Below are 16944 nucleotides of genomic sequence, written 5' to 3' on the forward strand. Positions count from 1 at the left end.
GTGGGGTAAGCACATGGCGATAAGTACGTTTGCCGAAATGGAAGAATAATGAGACATGTGGGGCGGATCATAGAATTCATGTGTGCACATCAGTTGTATCAATCGTTTCAATCTCACATGTACAATGGTTCGCAAAACTGGTTCGCACAATCGTTTCATCCGAACTTTTGTCAAAGATGGGACGATGGGATAATGAAACGATGAGAACGCCACCCTTAGTCAAATATGACATATGAAGGAAAAAGCGGAACTTTTTTTTTCTTGGTTTACAACGTGTGTGAACATATCGTTACTTGAATGAGATACCTCGTTTGTACCCTCATTCTAATCTGGGACAGAGGAACCTTCAGTAGTTACAAGAACTTTCCATGGTGTAACATCCTGCTGCTACACTCATGGACAGCAGGCCAAATCTTCACATAGACTTCCGCAAACCATCTGACATTTCTCGTCCGCACCTGTGCCATTTATGATTACCCCGTTTGATGCTTCAGCTTGTAGCGTTACACTGTGGATACCATACGCGTGCAAACATTCCCTAATAAGCTTGGCTTGCTTCATGAATGTTTTCAGATCCGTCTCAATCGTAACAATATGGGCTGAAGCGACTGTCTTCCTCTGGCATAAACTCCATATATGTAGTTCATGAACAGATAGGATGCCTGCAATGTTTTCGATATCATGCTTGACATTGTTGATGTTTATGCCAGATGGAACTGATTGTAACATTATTGCACCGGCATTCTTGACTATCAAACTAGTCAGTAATGTATACGTTGTTGAAAAGGTCAGTACAAGGGCACCATACTTATTGGGAGAGAGGAGAAGATTAGCATTAATGATATACCCATGCTCACGCCTGGATCTGCATAAAACCTTCCCTCATATTTGGTGCGCCAAATAACCAATGCGGCTATGATTACTCCTATGTTATTTACTGCATCCATAATAACATGGAGCATTACCGCAAGGTGCGCTAAGTCTCTAGGCTCGCTTCGGCTGTTTGACGGTTGAACCATATGGCAATGACCCTTGTGACGATCTTCTCTGAGATTCCTTGAAGTGTTCAAACTAGATGTGCTCACCGTAGTGGCACATAGCGTGTCAGAGCTCATTTGTTCAATGTCGACGGTGCTTGGAATGGGTCTTTCACCATGACTATGATGATGTCCGTGATGATGCCCATGGTGATCATGGTCTTGATAGAGTTAGCTGAGAGCCATATCCTTCTAGGACTTTCACATACCGTGTAGGAAGATAGCACTGATAATGTTTAGAGTGAGCCCGGCACAGCCAATGATGAGCATTAATTGAGGATTTTTGACTTCTAGAGAAGAAAATATTTAGCTTTGAAAGTCCGAGTGCTGGTAGATTCGTACTCTCTAGATACACGAAGCGATCAATAGATTGCAGCGCTATGCTAACGCCTAGAGCAAGCAAGAAACAACCATTGAAGAAAGCACCTAATAATTCTGCGCGTTGCCAGCCGTAGGAGAGGGAGTCGGGTGAGTCAGAACGTTGAGATACCTGCGGCACATCGTCAATCTTCGGTTCGAAAGCGAGAAGATAGTCAACAGATCACTCACCCTCAAGGCAGCCAAAGCGACCATGAAGCCGATCAAATCATTCAGCTGAGTAGTTCTGTCAGATGAAGTCCCACAAGAACGGAGTTGAAAGAACATCAAACGTAGGCGAAAGGAAGAGCAAACAGTTTGCTAGACGATCGGGAAGAACATACATAGTGAAAGGCATCCGCTACCAGTGCAAGGGACTTCGTATAGAAACCAACTAAAGTCACACGATTTAGCTTCCGCTGTCGAAAGCGAGATGAATATTCATGTTGACATACTTGATAACTCGGCCAGAAAAAACGACGTTGATATGCAGATCACCACGGTCAATCTTTGAGCTTTGGATAACGCCATTCTTTCCAAACGAAACTTCTGAATTTGAAAATAATATTTTCAAAATCGAGGCAGATGGTTGAGTCAAAAAGCAAATCAGATATGCAGTGAGCTGTCAAATAATTCTCCGAAGCGTTGAAATTTTCTGTACCCGTCCCTCATAATAACTTCATACATTCGTGACGACACATAACCTTCACAGCAAGCACCTAGGCATGGGTAGTTACACTTGAAAACCCCCACAACGACGCAGAGAAGGACGAGAAAGGCATTTGATCATGTAACGATGTATCGCTGCCATCACACGGCTAACGGGAAATTGCATTGACGGCTCTGTGCTATCTGGTTCTTGGAAACTTGTCTGGATAACATGGCACCGGGCTTTATCTGGTCTGATGTAGGTACCAGTTAATGAGGGACAAAACATGTGTGTGTATTTGAATTGGGAAATCAAGCTCTATAGAATGCTTGGTAAAGAGGGGAAATTAATGAAAAGTTGACAGTAGCTGGATAGGTAACCGCCAGACGGCAACTTAGTAACCGTCGGGAGTTGCCATTGTAATACCTGATATCATATCCACCGAGTTGATGAGATACATAGGTACATGAGATTCCTAATAATATTGATTTGTGGTTGTTTTCGTTGAGATTTGAACAACGTTAATAAGTGATGGAAGTAAGATGTTTTGCAAAGTTCAACCTGCACGAAGTATGATGTTTTGATTAGGTATGACGGGATTACTAATACAGCAAAATCTCTCTATGAGGATCCTGTATAAGGACAACTTCTCTATATTAAGGAAATATTTTTGGGTCCCAAGACTTTTCAGAATTCGAAATGATTCGTTTCCTCAAAACACCTTTATAAGGATATCCTTATGTTTTGAGATTCCAAGATCATGTATATTCTTATTGGATAGATAGAAGTATTGGGACTTGGATTATTATTTGATACTAATGAAACCTTGGTTGATCTGTATCAAAGTAGAAAATAGTACAGAAACGTTACTCGATGGGATTCATTTGAATTAGATGATCATTGGGTCAGAATTAGTTGAATATCTTTATATTATGATACACCCCTATGTTATACTTAGGAAATACCACAAACCAGTACCTACCTATCCTTATAGAGGGGTTTTGCTGTAGACCTCCCTTCCCGAGCCTCCTCTCATGAGTTATTGATACCCCTTCATTATTACGGTGACCTGCTCGGGGGCTCGGTACTTTCAGCACTGCTACCCTGGTCTTCTTTGGCATCCGTAATTATCCCGTCATTCGCAAGCTTAGAAATCCAATTGCGCAACTTGGCCCAGTATTGACAGAATGAGGGGGATTTATGAACCCCCCCCTACTTGATCTCGAATCAAATTGCACTATTTCTTTAAATCTTATCAAAGAGAGACTGCGGAACATAACATGTCCGAAGAATCTGAGAAGAAAGAGTGGCATATAAAAGGTTCGTATCTCCCAGTCTCATCACCATTTTGTTCTTCCAAACAATCATCCCACCCTCACACTTTCGATAGGATCTTTAGACGCAGAATTAGTCGTGACCCCAGCCCTTCCACCTGACTTTCATATCAGCCTTCACACACACGATACACCAGACGGAGAATCAACGATTGTCGAACTTAAAATGGGTTCTCATCCTGCTCCAAAGATTATCTTGTATACTTCCTATGCATGTCCTTGGGCCCATCGCTCTCAGATAGCTCTTGCTGAGCTCGGGCTGGAATTTGAAACTGTCATTATCGATCTTAAGGTTCCACGTACACCAGAGTATTTGGCCATCAATCCCCGGGGTCTCGTGCCTGCTCTCTCCTATAATGGAGAAATCATCACCGAATCTGGAGTGATTTCTCAATTTTTGGTAGACTCTCATCCTTCCCACTTGGAGAAGACCAGCCGTGAGGAAGGAGGTGCATTGCAACGTGCCAGATACAACTTCTTCATTGAAACCTACTTCTCGAAGGTTGCCCCACATGTTATGAAAGCCGGGGTAGCGAAATCATTGGAAGAAAGAGAACAAGCTGCCTCCAATACTATAGATGCGATTGTGAAGGAGATAGAGCCTTTAGTTCAGAACGCAGCCCCGTTCTTTGGAGGCTCAGAGAAACTGACATTTGTGGAAGTGAGTACCAATATCTCTGGCAATGTCACTAGATACTAATGAATCCCTTAGGTTCAAGTTGGGTCATTTCTGCTCCGACTTTTAGCTTTCTCCAAATATGATGGCTTGCTTCCCAAGAGCCTTTTGACTTTAGAAGAAAAAGCTCCGGCCTTCTGGAGATGGGCGAATGCCATAAGCAAGGAGAAGAGCGTCACTTACATTTGGGATGAGGAAGGCACAGCAAAGAGAATGCTTGAACGATATGAGAAGATTAGAGCAGCTTGACTAGAGAAGCCAAATTTATGACGGAACCATCATGAGATGAATGAAATAAGAATCCAGCGGTTTGGGCACAGCAATGAGGGTAATGACGGCGTTGATATAGTAACAATTCAATCTTTTAAGATATGCCAAGAAACATCAGTCTACAAGCCTAAACCATTCCCATAACACTTGTCCTCATGATGATGTCAATTTATGCATCAGTGTTTCGTCCCTGCATTGTCAGCACCAGTCGGGGATTTTGCCCCTAAGAAACATTCAAACATTTGGTTACTAGCATGTCTTAGAAAATGATGAGTAATGTCTCGTGGGAGCAGTTCTTCATTCTGCGACTATCACAAGGCCGCCTAGAAATTCGATAGAATTCGAACGGGACCATACCTCAGCCTCCTTTTGCCAAGGGGTGGGCGGATGTTTATGTTGTACAAATACTGGTACAATATCTAGGTAGGTAGGTAGCTTATCTTGTGCTGACAATCGTGCAATAGTGCAATAGCTGTATCTTGTGCTTTGTTGCCGAGAGATAATGTATCAAAGAGCAATCGTATGACGAGTGAGAGAAACATTAATAATGTTTGTTTTATGTGATAAATAAAACACACTTATCGTGTAATTGAGCTCCAAGATTACGATGCCTACTACACACCGTACTAGGTAATCTTGGTGAGGGAGCCACGTGCCAGTGAGGATAAACTCTTCCTTTTCTAGAGACTAGAGAGTAATCTCCCTACCGACCTACCTACCTAGGTAGGTAAAGTAAGACTTATTACTAAATCATTCATCAGCCCTACCCGACTACCATTTAAAGCCGTTCTTGAACATCCTGTTGATCTTTCCAGATTCGAATTTGATAGAGAATTGAGGGATACCGGTACGAGTAGGTAATGAGAGAATGAGAGAATGAGGCTCGGCCATGATTAATAATTGCCAGCACGAGATCATGCAAAACAAACTGGATTTTCCACTTGGCAAAAGCTTTGGGATTGTACCTGCCCTGCCCAGAGGATATACGACATGAAAACCGACATACAATCGCATAACTACTACGTACCTACCTATTTAGGTGAACTCGATGATTTCCAAAGGTACTCGAATATTGTGGGTGAAGTTAAAGATATCAATAAAGATATCAACTCAGAAAAGTCTCTCAATCAATGAAATTCTTCGATATCAGGATGCAGATCTAACAACCCAACGATTCGTGTTTTGATAGAACTACCGGTACCTGCTAGATAAGTACTCCATCAGTACAGTCTCTATTGAGTCTCTACTGTCTGGTGGTCCTTATGGATGCGGTTGGTATCGATTGCTGCTGCTGTAACAATTACCAAGCGAACAATGCACAGCCCCAGTGAGCCCCTCATAGCAATCGTGATAGCCTAATAAACTCATTCATTACCTGCCTCGCCTGCACAATAATCAATCAAATGATCGCCGCCTCACTTCAATCTCTCAAACTGCCAATTCTCAAAACTCACTGGCGACATACTTCTTTGATTTCGACACTTTCGGTTCAGACATCTTCCTTGATTTAATATATGCGAAAGTCTCAAGTGAATAAATATAATTCCACTACTCACTTCTCACTCAACAGCGAAGACGAAGACCCACCTACCTCGTCAACCAAGCAAGGCCGTTCATTCAGTCATCTGGGCCAATTCCACCTACCCCACGGAGTTTCTACAAATCTATTAGAACCACATCCAGCAACCACCAACACTTTACAACATCCTCTCTCTACTTGCGATTCTCAAATTTCAGAACTTCTTCCGCACAACGATACATTCAACCAAAGGTATGTCGGCCAAACATCCAGGCTACCATAAGGAGGCGCGGAGTTGTTCTCCTTGACTGCTTGAAGCCAAATCGCTGACATCAGTACGTCCATTCAGCAACCAATACTCGGACTTTCAGAACTTTCCTCAAGAGCCGCGCTCTTACTTGCGCCAGATCCGAAAATCCACAGACAGTCCGAATCAATATCTTGGATATTTAGAAGATGGGTAAATCGTGAGTACCACATTTCTCTTTACGCTCCCGAGACTTTCCAGCGCAACTTGCACAACATGAATACCGCCAAAAGCCACGAGGCCAATGCACCGATCTCATGAGTGTGCACCGCATTTCCGGAAGTCGTTACAAAGTCCGAGTCTTATCGCTCGATGAATATACAAAATCAGCAACTTCAAAGTCCAGCATAAAGCGATTCGGTGAGGTGTACGATGGACGAGGAGAATATCAATCACCATGACGTCGAATTAAGCGCAAATGGCTGAATCGCTTGCATCTACTTGATTAAGGAACATGCGGGATATTTCATACAATCTGGATGGCGCACTGGCAGATAGACTGACTTGTTAAACCTAGTCAATCGAAGCTCTCCGCGGAGCAAATCACCGAACTCCAGAAATCTACTCACTTCGATAAGAAGGAATTGCAACAATGGTATAAAGGTGTGCAAAAAACGTAGTCGGTCTCATTGAATGGCCACCTAATAATGTGGTCTTTCTAGGTTTCTTGAAGGACTGCCCATCTGGGATGCTCACTAAGGAGGAATTCCAAAAGATCTACCGACAATTCTTTCCATTCGGAGACCCATCATCCTTTGCGGACTACGTGTTCAATGTCTTCGACAGCGACAAGTCAGGTTCAATTGATTTCAAAGAGTTTATTTGCGCCCTCAGTGTGACCAGTCGAGGAAAGATGGAGGACAAATTAGATTGGGCATTCCAGCTCTATGACATTGATGGAGATGGAAAGATAAGTTATGAAGAGATGTTAGCGATTGTAGAGGCAATTTACAAAATGGTGAGTACCTCTCAACTCCTACCCTTATGGTCACGTGGGCATACTTGAAGTTTCTATTTGCATTGGGCATGGAGCAGTAGTATTTTGCGAATTTTGCAAGATTTGTCGAGTAAGATGCTCTGGCAATGATGCTCCTCGTGAGCTGGAATTTCATCCACTACCTCGCCGTTCGGATGATTTTCCTACTTTGATAGAAGCCCATTTCGAGTATCTTTGTCTCTTACGTCACTTTGAAATGTGCAAGTACTGATTAGCACTTCTGTAGGTTGGCTCAATGGTCAAACTTCCACCTGATGAGGATACCCCTGAAAAGCGGGTCAAGAAGATCTTCCGTATGATGGACAAGGATGAGAATGGCAGTCTGGACATGGAAGAATTCAAAGAAGGAAGTAAACGTGATGAGACGATTGTATCTGCACTTTCGCTCTACGATGGCCTCGTCTAATGGATTTTCATGGAGGGATCTCTTTTCGGTGCTGAAGGTGCAAAGGGGTGTCAAGAAATTAGATATTTGAAAGAAGTTTGGGTGGTCTTCTAGATCTCCCCTCTTCTTTGTACTTTGGATCATTTGTACCTTCATCATCATTCGCCAATCATTTGGGCGGTTCATGTTTTTGGAAGGAAATGTTTGTTGGTAGTTTAAGCGTTGCGTATGGTACCGGGAAGTTATCTCCTGGATTGGATCCCTAGGATGGATCAATTGATTAACCACATATACCGGTATAGAATAAAAACTCCTGATGTACCCATTTTCTGTGAAACGCTTTGTGATGTACGTGGATTTGGTATTGGTTGGCTATTCTCCCTCCTACGTGATGCGACGAGAAGACACTGGTTACAGTGATTACGGCTGGCTCTGTCTCGAATATAGATATTCAAGAGGTGATAAAGCTCATATGTGACGTACTTGAAGACCAGTCTTGAGCTGGGGGCTTAATTGTCAGTTCACTCGGCTTTGTTGGGGTTCTCTTTTGGTAAAATTGACAGTATGCTTCAGATCTCAAAAACTTCACGTCGGTTCGAATTCACGGCCAACGCGAGCCGTAGTGAAAAATTCACTTCACCTTCTCGTCTAAAGTTCACTTGCTACCATTGATTTCTACATTCGGTATTGAATAGCCTTGCGATAACTGACTTGCTTGGTTTTAAAAAAAAATCTTACAGTAAAGAGACTCAGTTCTCGACATATCAACTACACACACAAAAGCGCGCCATCAGCAATTTCACTTATAGCTTCATCAACGTTTATCAAATTAAATTATAAACAAAACAACAACCTTCATCTCAAGCAAAAGAGCAAATAATCGCCACCAACAATGTCGCTATCCAAACCCTCCATACCCTTTCAACGATGTCCAGCAAATTGCAGAGGCTGTGCGACATTTGCAGCTCTCGGCGGCGGATACTTTCCTCCTCAAACGCCTGGCGGACCATTGTACCAATGTTATGAATATGCTTTGGCGGCGGGTATTATAGACGGACCTTGTTCGAGCACGATTGAGAATGAGGATCTAGTACCTGCTCCATTGGCCGTACCTGCTAAGTCGGCGAGACGTCCTACGGGCAAGCCGATTGCTCCTTCTGCTTTCACTTCTCCTCCTCCTTTGCTCCCTTTTCCTGTGGAAGTGAGCAAGGAAACAAGAAGGAAAATGGAGGCAATAGCAGCCGGTCCATATACATTTGAAGAGAAAGTAGAGTTGATGACTTTTGAGGCAACCAAAGATCCGCAGTCCGCTGCATATATGGTGAACTATGCAAGAACGCACCAGAGTGATTCCTCCGCAGGATCGACGATGTCACAATTTGAGAAAGACGCTATCTTTGCTTCCTCTTTATCTAATATGGGTGTCTATGAAGAGAAAAATGCGACTTATCCTCTTGGTCATAGTTACTTACCACCCGGTGTGGTTCCGCTTCCTAGTGATCTTCTGTTTACGATCACGACGTGTGGAGAACGATGCGCGACGAGTTTTGTTGGGATGTATGCGATGCGGATGCGAGATGCGTTTCAAGCTTCTGGCGTCGATATGCGGGCTCATGAGGTGAAAGGGGAGTGGGAGAAGACAGGGGCGAAGCGATGGTTGTATAGTTTGGGGATGGACAAGGATAAGGAAAAGGTGAACAAGATTCTAAGGAAGGGGAAAGATGTGGTCATGGCGCAGGAGAAGAGAGGGGTTAGTACGTTCAAGTTGTTGAGGGAATATGAGAATTTACGCAAGGATATGGAGAGTGAGATAGAGAATGCGTTTCGGGATATAGAGAAGGCGGTTGGAGATTCTCAGGAAGCGGAGTGCGGTCTCGAGTCATCGGAGCCTCACTTACTGCCTGACAAGATTGTGCGAAGAGCGGTTGAGAAAGTTGTAAGAGAACACTTCGATCCTATTGATTGGCAGGGTCCGGACCGGGATTGGCTAGGAGCTGATGTTAGCATTTCCACCCTACCACCACGACAGCGACCATTGCAGAGTTGTGGCATGGACGGACTCGTGAGCGATGACCCGGACGACGAATCTGCATGCACCAGTTTTGTTCAATTGAAGCGTACGAAGCCAATGGATTTTAAATGGTACCATAGGAGCAACGAATTCGACAAACCGAAATACGAATGGCCTCAGCAATTGAGATGTATCATGAGCAATGGAACAATCCGCGAGCGTTCGATGGGTCCGTTCTATAACGAAATATCTGATAGACTCTCTATGTTAAAGGAGCATTCTATAAAGCAGAACATTGCTGCAGCTAACACGCTGCACGTTGTGAATTCATCGTGGCAATTCATGGCGATCGGGATGGATATCTGTGATTGGTATTGGGACGAAGAAAAACGCATACTGGTAAAAGGATACAGCGGAGACGATGACTACAAGAAAGATTGTGATAGGATTGACCGAGAGTTGAATAACTGGGCAGCGGTTATCATAGAAGGGATGGAGACTCCAATCGACTCTGATAATCTTTCCAAGAAGGAACTTCGATATGCTACGATTGGGAGGCATTTATTGCGACAATGGAAACAAGGACCGGGAATCATGGTGTCCAAGACTCCTAGTGATAAAAAGATGGAAGGATCTCTTTTTGCTCCTCACACCACGGATAACGCTTCGCATATCAACTATCTCAATGCTCGTATTGCTGATGCAACCAAACATCGAGCTGAGATCGAAAGCAAATGGAATCACGAAACTGCGCCTCAAGATGTCTTTCAGGCTAGAAGAGATTTGCTTGCTCATATAGATGTGTTGGAGGATTTAAAAATCGAAATCGAAGCGCTCAATCGTCAGGAAGAGACAGGACAGAGCCCCATTTTCAAAGACAAAAAGACGAGAAGAGAGTTGAGTTTGTGGGAGAGGGAACGTTCAGAAGAGATGCGGTTGTGGGAAAGAAAGCCGGCAGGTGAAAATAAGGGACAAAGTTCGGGTGCTAAAGCAGAATGATCTGAAGAATGAAGTTAAGTGGAGGGAAGGGAAGGCATGATGTGGAGTTACGATTCTGCATAAATACTAGATTGGACATGGAGTCAGGAAAAGATATTTGGGTTATATGGACAGGAGCACTGATCAGCGGTCAATTTGGTTTGGTTTTTCCATTATCGAGGTTAGTTAAGTTGCATATGTCCATACGTGCTGGTATTAATGAATATGAATGTTTTATGAATATGGATGCTCGCTCTTCTTTTCTTGATGTTTTTTTCTGTCTAGTAGATGGATTGACTGTTTGCTCTAAGTATCTAGTATTGAATCAAACATACTTATCATAAGGTTTATAGTTGTCCACAGCGCAAAGTCTGCTATTACAAAAGAATGACAATATCTTCAAAGTATGCGTTTCTTCCTCTGATGTTCCTTCCAAGTGAAGTGAAGTTGTTGATCAAATGCAGCAGGCGGTGTGGCATGTTCGATCCGAGCCGTTTATGGAAAGGACCTTCGCTTAGGTAAGCTTATAACCTTATTTCTTAGTTCCCATATCATGTGCCACCGTGGACCTCGGAGAAGGATTTCCTCTTAATTAAACATCCTAAACACCACCAAAAGAGACATCCTTGACAACCCAAAACACAATGAATTGGTTTAAACAGACGTGTGCCTCTCCCTTAATTTGGTAAAATCACCTGCTAAAATTCACAGACTCGCAAATGTCGTGGGAACTGAGGAACCAGAGTATGGTTCTGCAGGTATTCGCACGGTAACAGCTCAAGCTGAGAAAACTCCCTACACCGAGTTGACGAAGACCGATTTGAAATGGAAGGCTCAAGAGAGTACAAATGTAGAGACTCAGACCTTCTATATGATCTCAGATGAGGGTAAAGTCGCATCTGTTCAGATGATTTACAACAATGTGGCGTATGTTTAACCCTTGCACTTATGAGATGCATCACGCGTTCAGGTAACATTACACTAACGCCGGGTGCAGCGGACTTCGAACAACTTGTCAACTGAACGTCAAAGTATTCAACCACAAAGGTCCAAAACAATCTGACCATCTCTGGCTTTCAGATGCACTCGAGAACTATGGTTTTGACGAAGAAATGGTTTCGTTCTACGCCGACGGTCTTTCCATCGCTTTGAACGAAGCTGGTGACGAATACACCATTAAAGCAGCTCGTAATGAGTCTGGACTTGTCAACCTTGTATTCAAGCGCGCAGCCCCTGGCTTCCAGGTGGGAGAGAATGGAACCACCTACTACGGTACTGATCCCGCTGCACCATGGGGAGAGATGAGACATCGATTCTGGCCTCGTTGCACCGTCACCGGTACAATCACCACACCCGAGAAGAACTACGACTTCAAAGGACGCGGAATTTTCATTCACGCCATTCAAGGCATGAAGCCTCACCATGCTGCAGCAAAATGGAATTTTGTAACTTTCCAAACACCTACCTACTCCGCTATCATGATGGAGTTCACAACTCCTGCTTCTTACGGCCACACCTCTGTGAATGTTGGAGGTATTGTAAAGGACGGCGAGATCGTATACGCCGGCGCTACCAACACTGTAAAGCATACTGAGTCGAAGGAAGACCCAGAGACCATGTGGCCCGAACCTATCTCAGCTGAGTATAAATGGGATGGCAAGAGCAAATCTGGTGAATTCTCTGCAGTTCTCAGTGGACCTCTCGGGGAAAGGACAGACAGAGTTGATATTCTATCCCACATTCCCAGCTTTATCAAATCGGTTGTTGGAGGAGTTGTGGGAACCAGACCTTTCTGTTACCAGGTAAGCTATCCGGCGGCGTTTTGATTTATGAATATTAACATTTTTGTAGTGGGCTATCCCTCCAACTGACTCCCTCGTCCTTAAGATTAAGGATGGCGAGACAGCTGTGGAGGAGCAAGGTACACTCTTTGGTGAATCAACCTTCATCTTGTAGAAGGAATACGAAGTATTCAGATTCCAGAGATTACGAATGGGGGCCTCATGATAATATAGAAGTTGGCCAATGCCCAAATTTATAGTTTTGAATATTGCGCATCAACATAACAATCGTTTACCTACTCCCGCTTTCGCACGAGGAGCCGCGAAGAAGGGCTTCTTATGGGTTCTTCTCTTACTTCCTTTCTCTACGGCTCGTTTCTACTGATTGAGAATGGTTTTAATTGGATGATTTTTTGAAAGGGGTATGAATGATATTGTAGGGCTGTTATGATTCGTTTTAGCTTAGAATATCATTACAGTCTCTTTGTACCTACTCTCATCTCATGATGTGATCTGATAGCACGACTCGCCTGCCGGGACATGGTATGGTATTACAAGCAACTATATGTGGATGAAAAAAGTGAGTGCAGGTTATGAGCTTGAACTTAAAGTTCATTTGAGTACCTCTCTCATCTCGTGTTCATGATTAGTTTTCAACTCAATGCTCACATCACAGTCTGGCACTCGACCAATTTACTTTGAAATTTTCGTAAAACAGTCTGACAACATGGAATATTCATACTCGTTTTAATTTTGAAATTTATTCAACTTTTCTTTTAACACTATCAAATATTCTATCGTAATCCAACGCATGGCTCGTCAGAGTAACCAACCACAGATCTTCAATTTCCCCAAAGCGCTCACTAGACACTCGCAGCAACCTCCTTCTCACTCCAAGTCTCCTCCTTAGGTATCCTTAACAATCTTCTTCACAGAAGACCTCTCCATCATTTTCGTATGCCACTTCCAGAAATGCGAAAAAAAATCCTTCTCCTTCTCCATCTCCATCTCCACTTCTCCCGCGCCAGCGCCAAAAGATCCACGGGTTCCCCGTGTCTCGGGGAAGAAAGAAACGCCACATCCGCATATGTAAGATTGATTATATTGGTTACCGACTCATCGTTCTTTTTCAGTCGGGATGTTTGTCTCATATGTATAAGACGTGTTTGATTTGGTTGAGATAGCTCGGTGGCGCTATTCGGTTTTTCGCTGTGGGGTTTGATACATTGGATGGGTTGGTTGGTTGGTTGGTGGTTGGAGGAGGGTGCTTGGTTGGATGTTTGGGGATGTGAAGATTGGTTTGGGTGGTGGTGTGTGGGGTAGGAGGGGTAGGGAAGGAGGGTGGAGGGGTCGTGGGTGTTGATGAGGTATTTCGTGATGGTGCTGGATTCCTAGAGGGTGAGGGAGGGGTTGGGGTTGAGGGATTTGCAGGGGGGGCTTGAGAGGTCGGTCATTGCTGAGAGGGGGGATGGGGCTCGATTAAAGGAGGGGTGAGGAGGTGAAGAGGTGAAGATTTGAAGAGGAGGGAAGATATGTTGTTACGAACCTAGGTATTCGGTGGTGTATGGGATCTTGAGTTCTTCTAGAATGATAGCTACCTTCGATGGGTTGGGCCGGTTACTATCTTGTTGTCAGTATTCTTTGCGGTCTTTGCATCTCAAGAGTTTCGACTTACTATGGCTGTAAAGAGTGATTGGTTAAGTCATATTGATGAATCGAGTTGATTTTTAGTATCTGATATATGAACAAGCTGTCTTGAATGAGATCTGACAAGAGAAAATAAGGAAAGCCCATTCTATCTATACAACCATGCCGTCGTAACCATTGTGATCTTATGTGGAGACCATCCTCTGGGGCGCCTCATCAAGCACCGACGAGCTCGGACGACGGGTAGTGACGAACCTTCCGTAGCCCCCGTTTCCAAGAAATTTAAAAGCCTCCGTTGAGGTCGGGAAGGTTTTCAGAGTTTCTGGTGGAAAACTTCGTGCTTGGTTACACGATCAAGATTTGGTCTCACCATCTGCGCTCTTACAAATCTTCGATACTTTCGTCGTGGGTCCATAGGTGTAAATGTAATTCATTGTTCTCTTTCCATCCAAATCGTTGTGAAATGCAAAATCCTTAGAAATCGTATGAAACCTCCGCATTAAGGGTCGACGATGTAGGTCTCTTGAGCAATGGGGAAAATGTACATAAGACTCTGATGGTCCGTTTCAGTGCAGTAAACTCACAATGAATGAAGAAATAAACCGGGTTGAGGGTTTCATTCTAAAACCATGCAGACTTCAGCATGTATTGCGGTTCGCTGTCATATTACATGTAGTGCCTTTCTAATGATCATTGATCAAGGCTTTCTGTAAATGAGTTTCCTCGTCGAATTTGTATTTGTAGGCAACTAGCCATCTTCTTCATATTCTATTGGAAATATCAAATGGTTGACAAGGCACTTGCCAGACTTATCAATACCTCCCCACTTGGTGTTGATGCTGCTGTTGACATTGACCTTGTGAAGAAGTTAGAATCCTGTAGCTGCAGAAGATTAGCCCTGCCATTAGTGGGTTTATGGACTGATAGAACACTACATAAGTTGATTTAGTAATATCTCTTAAACACTAACCCAGATATCTTGAAAATCATGATACCAATTCATCAAAGATTGAATAAAAAGCATATAGATTCTGATATTAAATAATTGAAGAATGAACTTATTATAAAATTTAAAAGTTGAGAATCGTCCCAGTAGTTCATGCACTTGTGAGCTATCATTTACAATGACTAAGCACAAAAGCGCCACACCAAACAGAGCTCTCCTTTCCTTCGCATATCAAGCCATCTCACAAGTCAGATAAATCAACCCCCCTTTAATATTCAATTCTGTGATATTCAGGATATGATCATACGACCAGTATCCCAACGAATACGACTCCCAATCTCTCCATTCCGCAACTTCCAATCTCGCACCATGACTTCCCACCCTCTCCCCAAACCCCTCATCCACTTTGGGAAATTCGAAGTCACGGATCAGGCAAGTTCTATATAAGAGCAAAGCTCAAATCTCAATGCAGAATTCTAGATTCCTAACTTCATCCAGGTCTTCCACAAATCCACCCACTGCTACTGTCTCGTAAACATCAAGCCCATTCTCCCCGGCCACGTGCTCGTAATCCCTTACAAGCACCATCCCCGCATGACCGATCTCTCACGTGCAGAGCTAGACGATATCTTTTCCACGACGCAGAAAGTGCAGAGAATGCTCGCGTCTTATTATTTTCCGGATCAAGATCTCACAGCGGGATCGTTTAATATAGCGATTCAAGATGGGCCGGAGAGCGGACAAACGGTACCGCATTTTCACTGTCATGTTATACCGAGGACCAAGGAAAGCGCGAGGATGGGTGATGGGATTTATGATAAGTTGCAGGGAGAGGAGGGGAATGTGGGAGGGGGATTTTGGGATAGAGACGCGCAGCTGGGGGAGAGACCGGCGCAGAAAGGAAAATTCCCAAGGGTGGATGAGGAGGATAGAGTGCCAAGAAGGTGAGTCTTGAGTTTGTTTCAAATGGTCTTTTGTTGGAAATTTGTTCTGGGCTTTGGATTCAAGTGTTTGGATTGTGATTTACTGACTAATATCTGATGGTGTAGTGCGGAGGTGATGAACCAGGAAGCCGCTCTTTTTAGAGAACAGATGCAAAAGTTGGGGTATAGTGAAGTGGAACAACTTGATCAATAGAAAGTTCTCAAAGTCGTAAGATTCCCAGCTAGATAATTAGATACTAATGTTTCCATGACCATTATATCATAAGATCTAGTGATCCCCTAAAAGTAAATACTCATTTGAAAATTTGCAAGATACAGTATCTATATACTTTCTCAATTCGTCGGCGGCAAAAATCACTTCTAGACTCTAGCTCTTCTGCCACTTATGCTTATGTTTCTGGCCCTATATTAGACCCCGTTCACGTAGATCACTCGTTCCACCTCGTCGTTTCGCCCATCTTCAACCTACAAACTCGCTACGACAACTCGCGGCGCTTAACGGACCCCGCTTTCCCACGATGAAATTGCTCCTCGTATATAATAAGTGGGATCCCATCATTCAACATGGCTCTTTTCTGAAAATTTATGTCAACCCCAAATCCGGAAATGATTTCAAGAGCAGACACGATTTCTAGAAATCGAGCATGCATCCAGATGATTCCGCGAGTGCGGCGCCACTGCTCTAATTCGTGGTGACGAATACTCCTGTCATTTTCGCCAGTTCTTTCGTATCTTTGATACACAAAAACCTCGGAATGTAGTAGCATCCAGATGAAAAGATGGCGAAGCCAGTCAGCCCTTACTGCGGCGCTAGCAACCGATGTTAAAGCGCATCCGCTGCTTAAGCTTAAATTGAGTTAACTAGGCCTTCGTGTATGCTTGGCGTTCCTTTGGCTAGATAAATGCATTGGAAAAACTCTTCTCGTGTTGTCTTCCTATGTGAATGTTTGAAAGTGTCCGATTCGACTGCGGGCTTTCAGTTCAATTATCAAGTCAATTTGACCACACTGTTGGGCAACACGATCGTCTATTCATTTCCTCCCGTGTCTACCTACACAGCTTATCACGATCACCTCAAACACCCGCCTCTTAAGTTCACCACGACC

At 43.7% G+C, this 16944-nt stretch overlaps 7 protein-coding genes across 7 annotated transcripts; 5 read left to right on the top strand and 2 right to left on the bottom strand.

Moving 5' to 3' along the window:
• Positions 1-154: 154 nt before the first annotated feature.
• Positions 155-2571, bottom strand: EAE98_004478 (uncharacterized protein). The gene is made up of 7 exons (XM_038952098.1): positions 1850-2571; positions 1739-1788; positions 1587-1631; positions 1380-1527; positions 1247-1327; positions 809-1198; positions 155-749 (listed from the first exon to the last, which is right to left on the bottom strand). The coding sequence occupies exons 1-7, from the start codon at positions 1923-1925 to the stop codon at positions 394-396; spliced, it is 1146 nt and encodes a 381-aa protein (XP_038811634.1). The 5' UTR covers positions 1926-2571; the 3' UTR covers positions 155-393.
• Positions 2572-3323: 752 nt separating this feature from the next.
• Positions 3324-4454, top strand: EAE98_004479 (uncharacterized protein; the record flags this gene model as incomplete). Its single annotated transcript, XM_038952099.1, has 3 exons — positions 3324-3363; positions 3434-4038; positions 4090-4454. 3 exons carry the CDS (start codon positions 3324-3326, stop codon positions 4300-4302), a joined length of 858 nt encoding a protein of 285 aa, XP_038811635.1. The 3' UTR covers positions 4303-4454.
• A 1250-nt stretch (positions 4455-5704) lies between these two features.
• Positions 5705-7856, top strand: EAE98_004480 (uncharacterized protein). The gene is made up of 5 exons (XM_038952100.1): positions 5705-6094; positions 6192-6309; positions 6667-6752; positions 6812-7107; positions 7373-7856. Exons 2-5 carry the CDS (start codon positions 6299-6301, stop codon positions 7550-7552), a joined length of 573 nt encoding a protein of 190 aa, XP_038811636.1. The 5' UTR covers positions 5705-6094; positions 6192-6298; the 3' UTR covers positions 7553-7856.
• A 567-nt stretch (positions 7857-8423) lies between these two features.
• Positions 8424-10541, top strand: EAE98_004481 (uncharacterized protein; the record flags this gene model as incomplete). Its single annotated transcript, XM_038952101.1, has 1 exon — positions 8424-10541. One exon carries the CDS (start codon positions 8424-8426, stop codon positions 10539-10541), a length of 2118 nt encoding a protein of 705 aa, XP_038811637.1.
• A 499-nt stretch (positions 10542-11040) lies between these two features.
• EAE98_004482 (uncharacterized protein) lies at positions 11041-13179 on the top strand. The gene is made up of 4 exons (XM_038952102.1): positions 11041-11184; positions 11232-11447; positions 11518-12322; positions 12372-13179. The coding sequence occupies exons 1-4, from the start codon at positions 11165-11167 to the stop codon at positions 12474-12476; spliced, it is 1146 nt and encodes a 381-aa protein (XP_038811638.1). The 5' UTR covers positions 11041-11164; the 3' UTR covers positions 12477-13179.
• A 269-nt stretch (positions 13180-13448) lies between these two features.
• EAE98_004483 (uncharacterized protein) lies at positions 13449-14971 on the bottom strand (the record flags this gene model as incomplete). The annotated part of the gene is made up of 4 exons (XM_038952103.1): positions 14884-14971; positions 13977-14830; positions 13848-13921; positions 13449-13738 (listed from the first exon to the last, which is right to left on the bottom strand). Exons 2-4 carry the CDS (start codon positions 14093-14095, stop codon positions 13449-13451), a joined length of 483 nt encoding a protein of 160 aa, XP_038811639.1. The 5' UTR covers positions 14096-14830; positions 14884-14971.
• Positions 14972-15263: 292 nt separating this feature from the next.
• EAE98_004484 (uncharacterized protein) lies at positions 15264-16031 on the top strand (the record flags this gene model as incomplete). The annotated part of the gene is made up of 3 exons (XM_038952104.1): positions 15264-15326; positions 15393-15838; positions 15944-16031. The coding sequence occupies 3 exons, from the start codon at positions 15264-15266 to the stop codon at positions 16029-16031; spliced, it is 597 nt and encodes a 198-aa protein (XP_038811640.1).
• Between the last annotated feature and the right edge of the window lie 913 nt (positions 16032-16944).

This window comes from Botrytis deweyae, assembly GCF_014898535.1.
Source record: "Botrytis deweyae strain B1 chromosome Unknown BDEW_008, whole genome shotgun sequence".
Lineage (NCBI taxonomy): Eukaryota > Fungi > Ascomycota > Leotiomycetes > Helotiales > Sclerotiniaceae > Botrytis > Botrytis deweyae.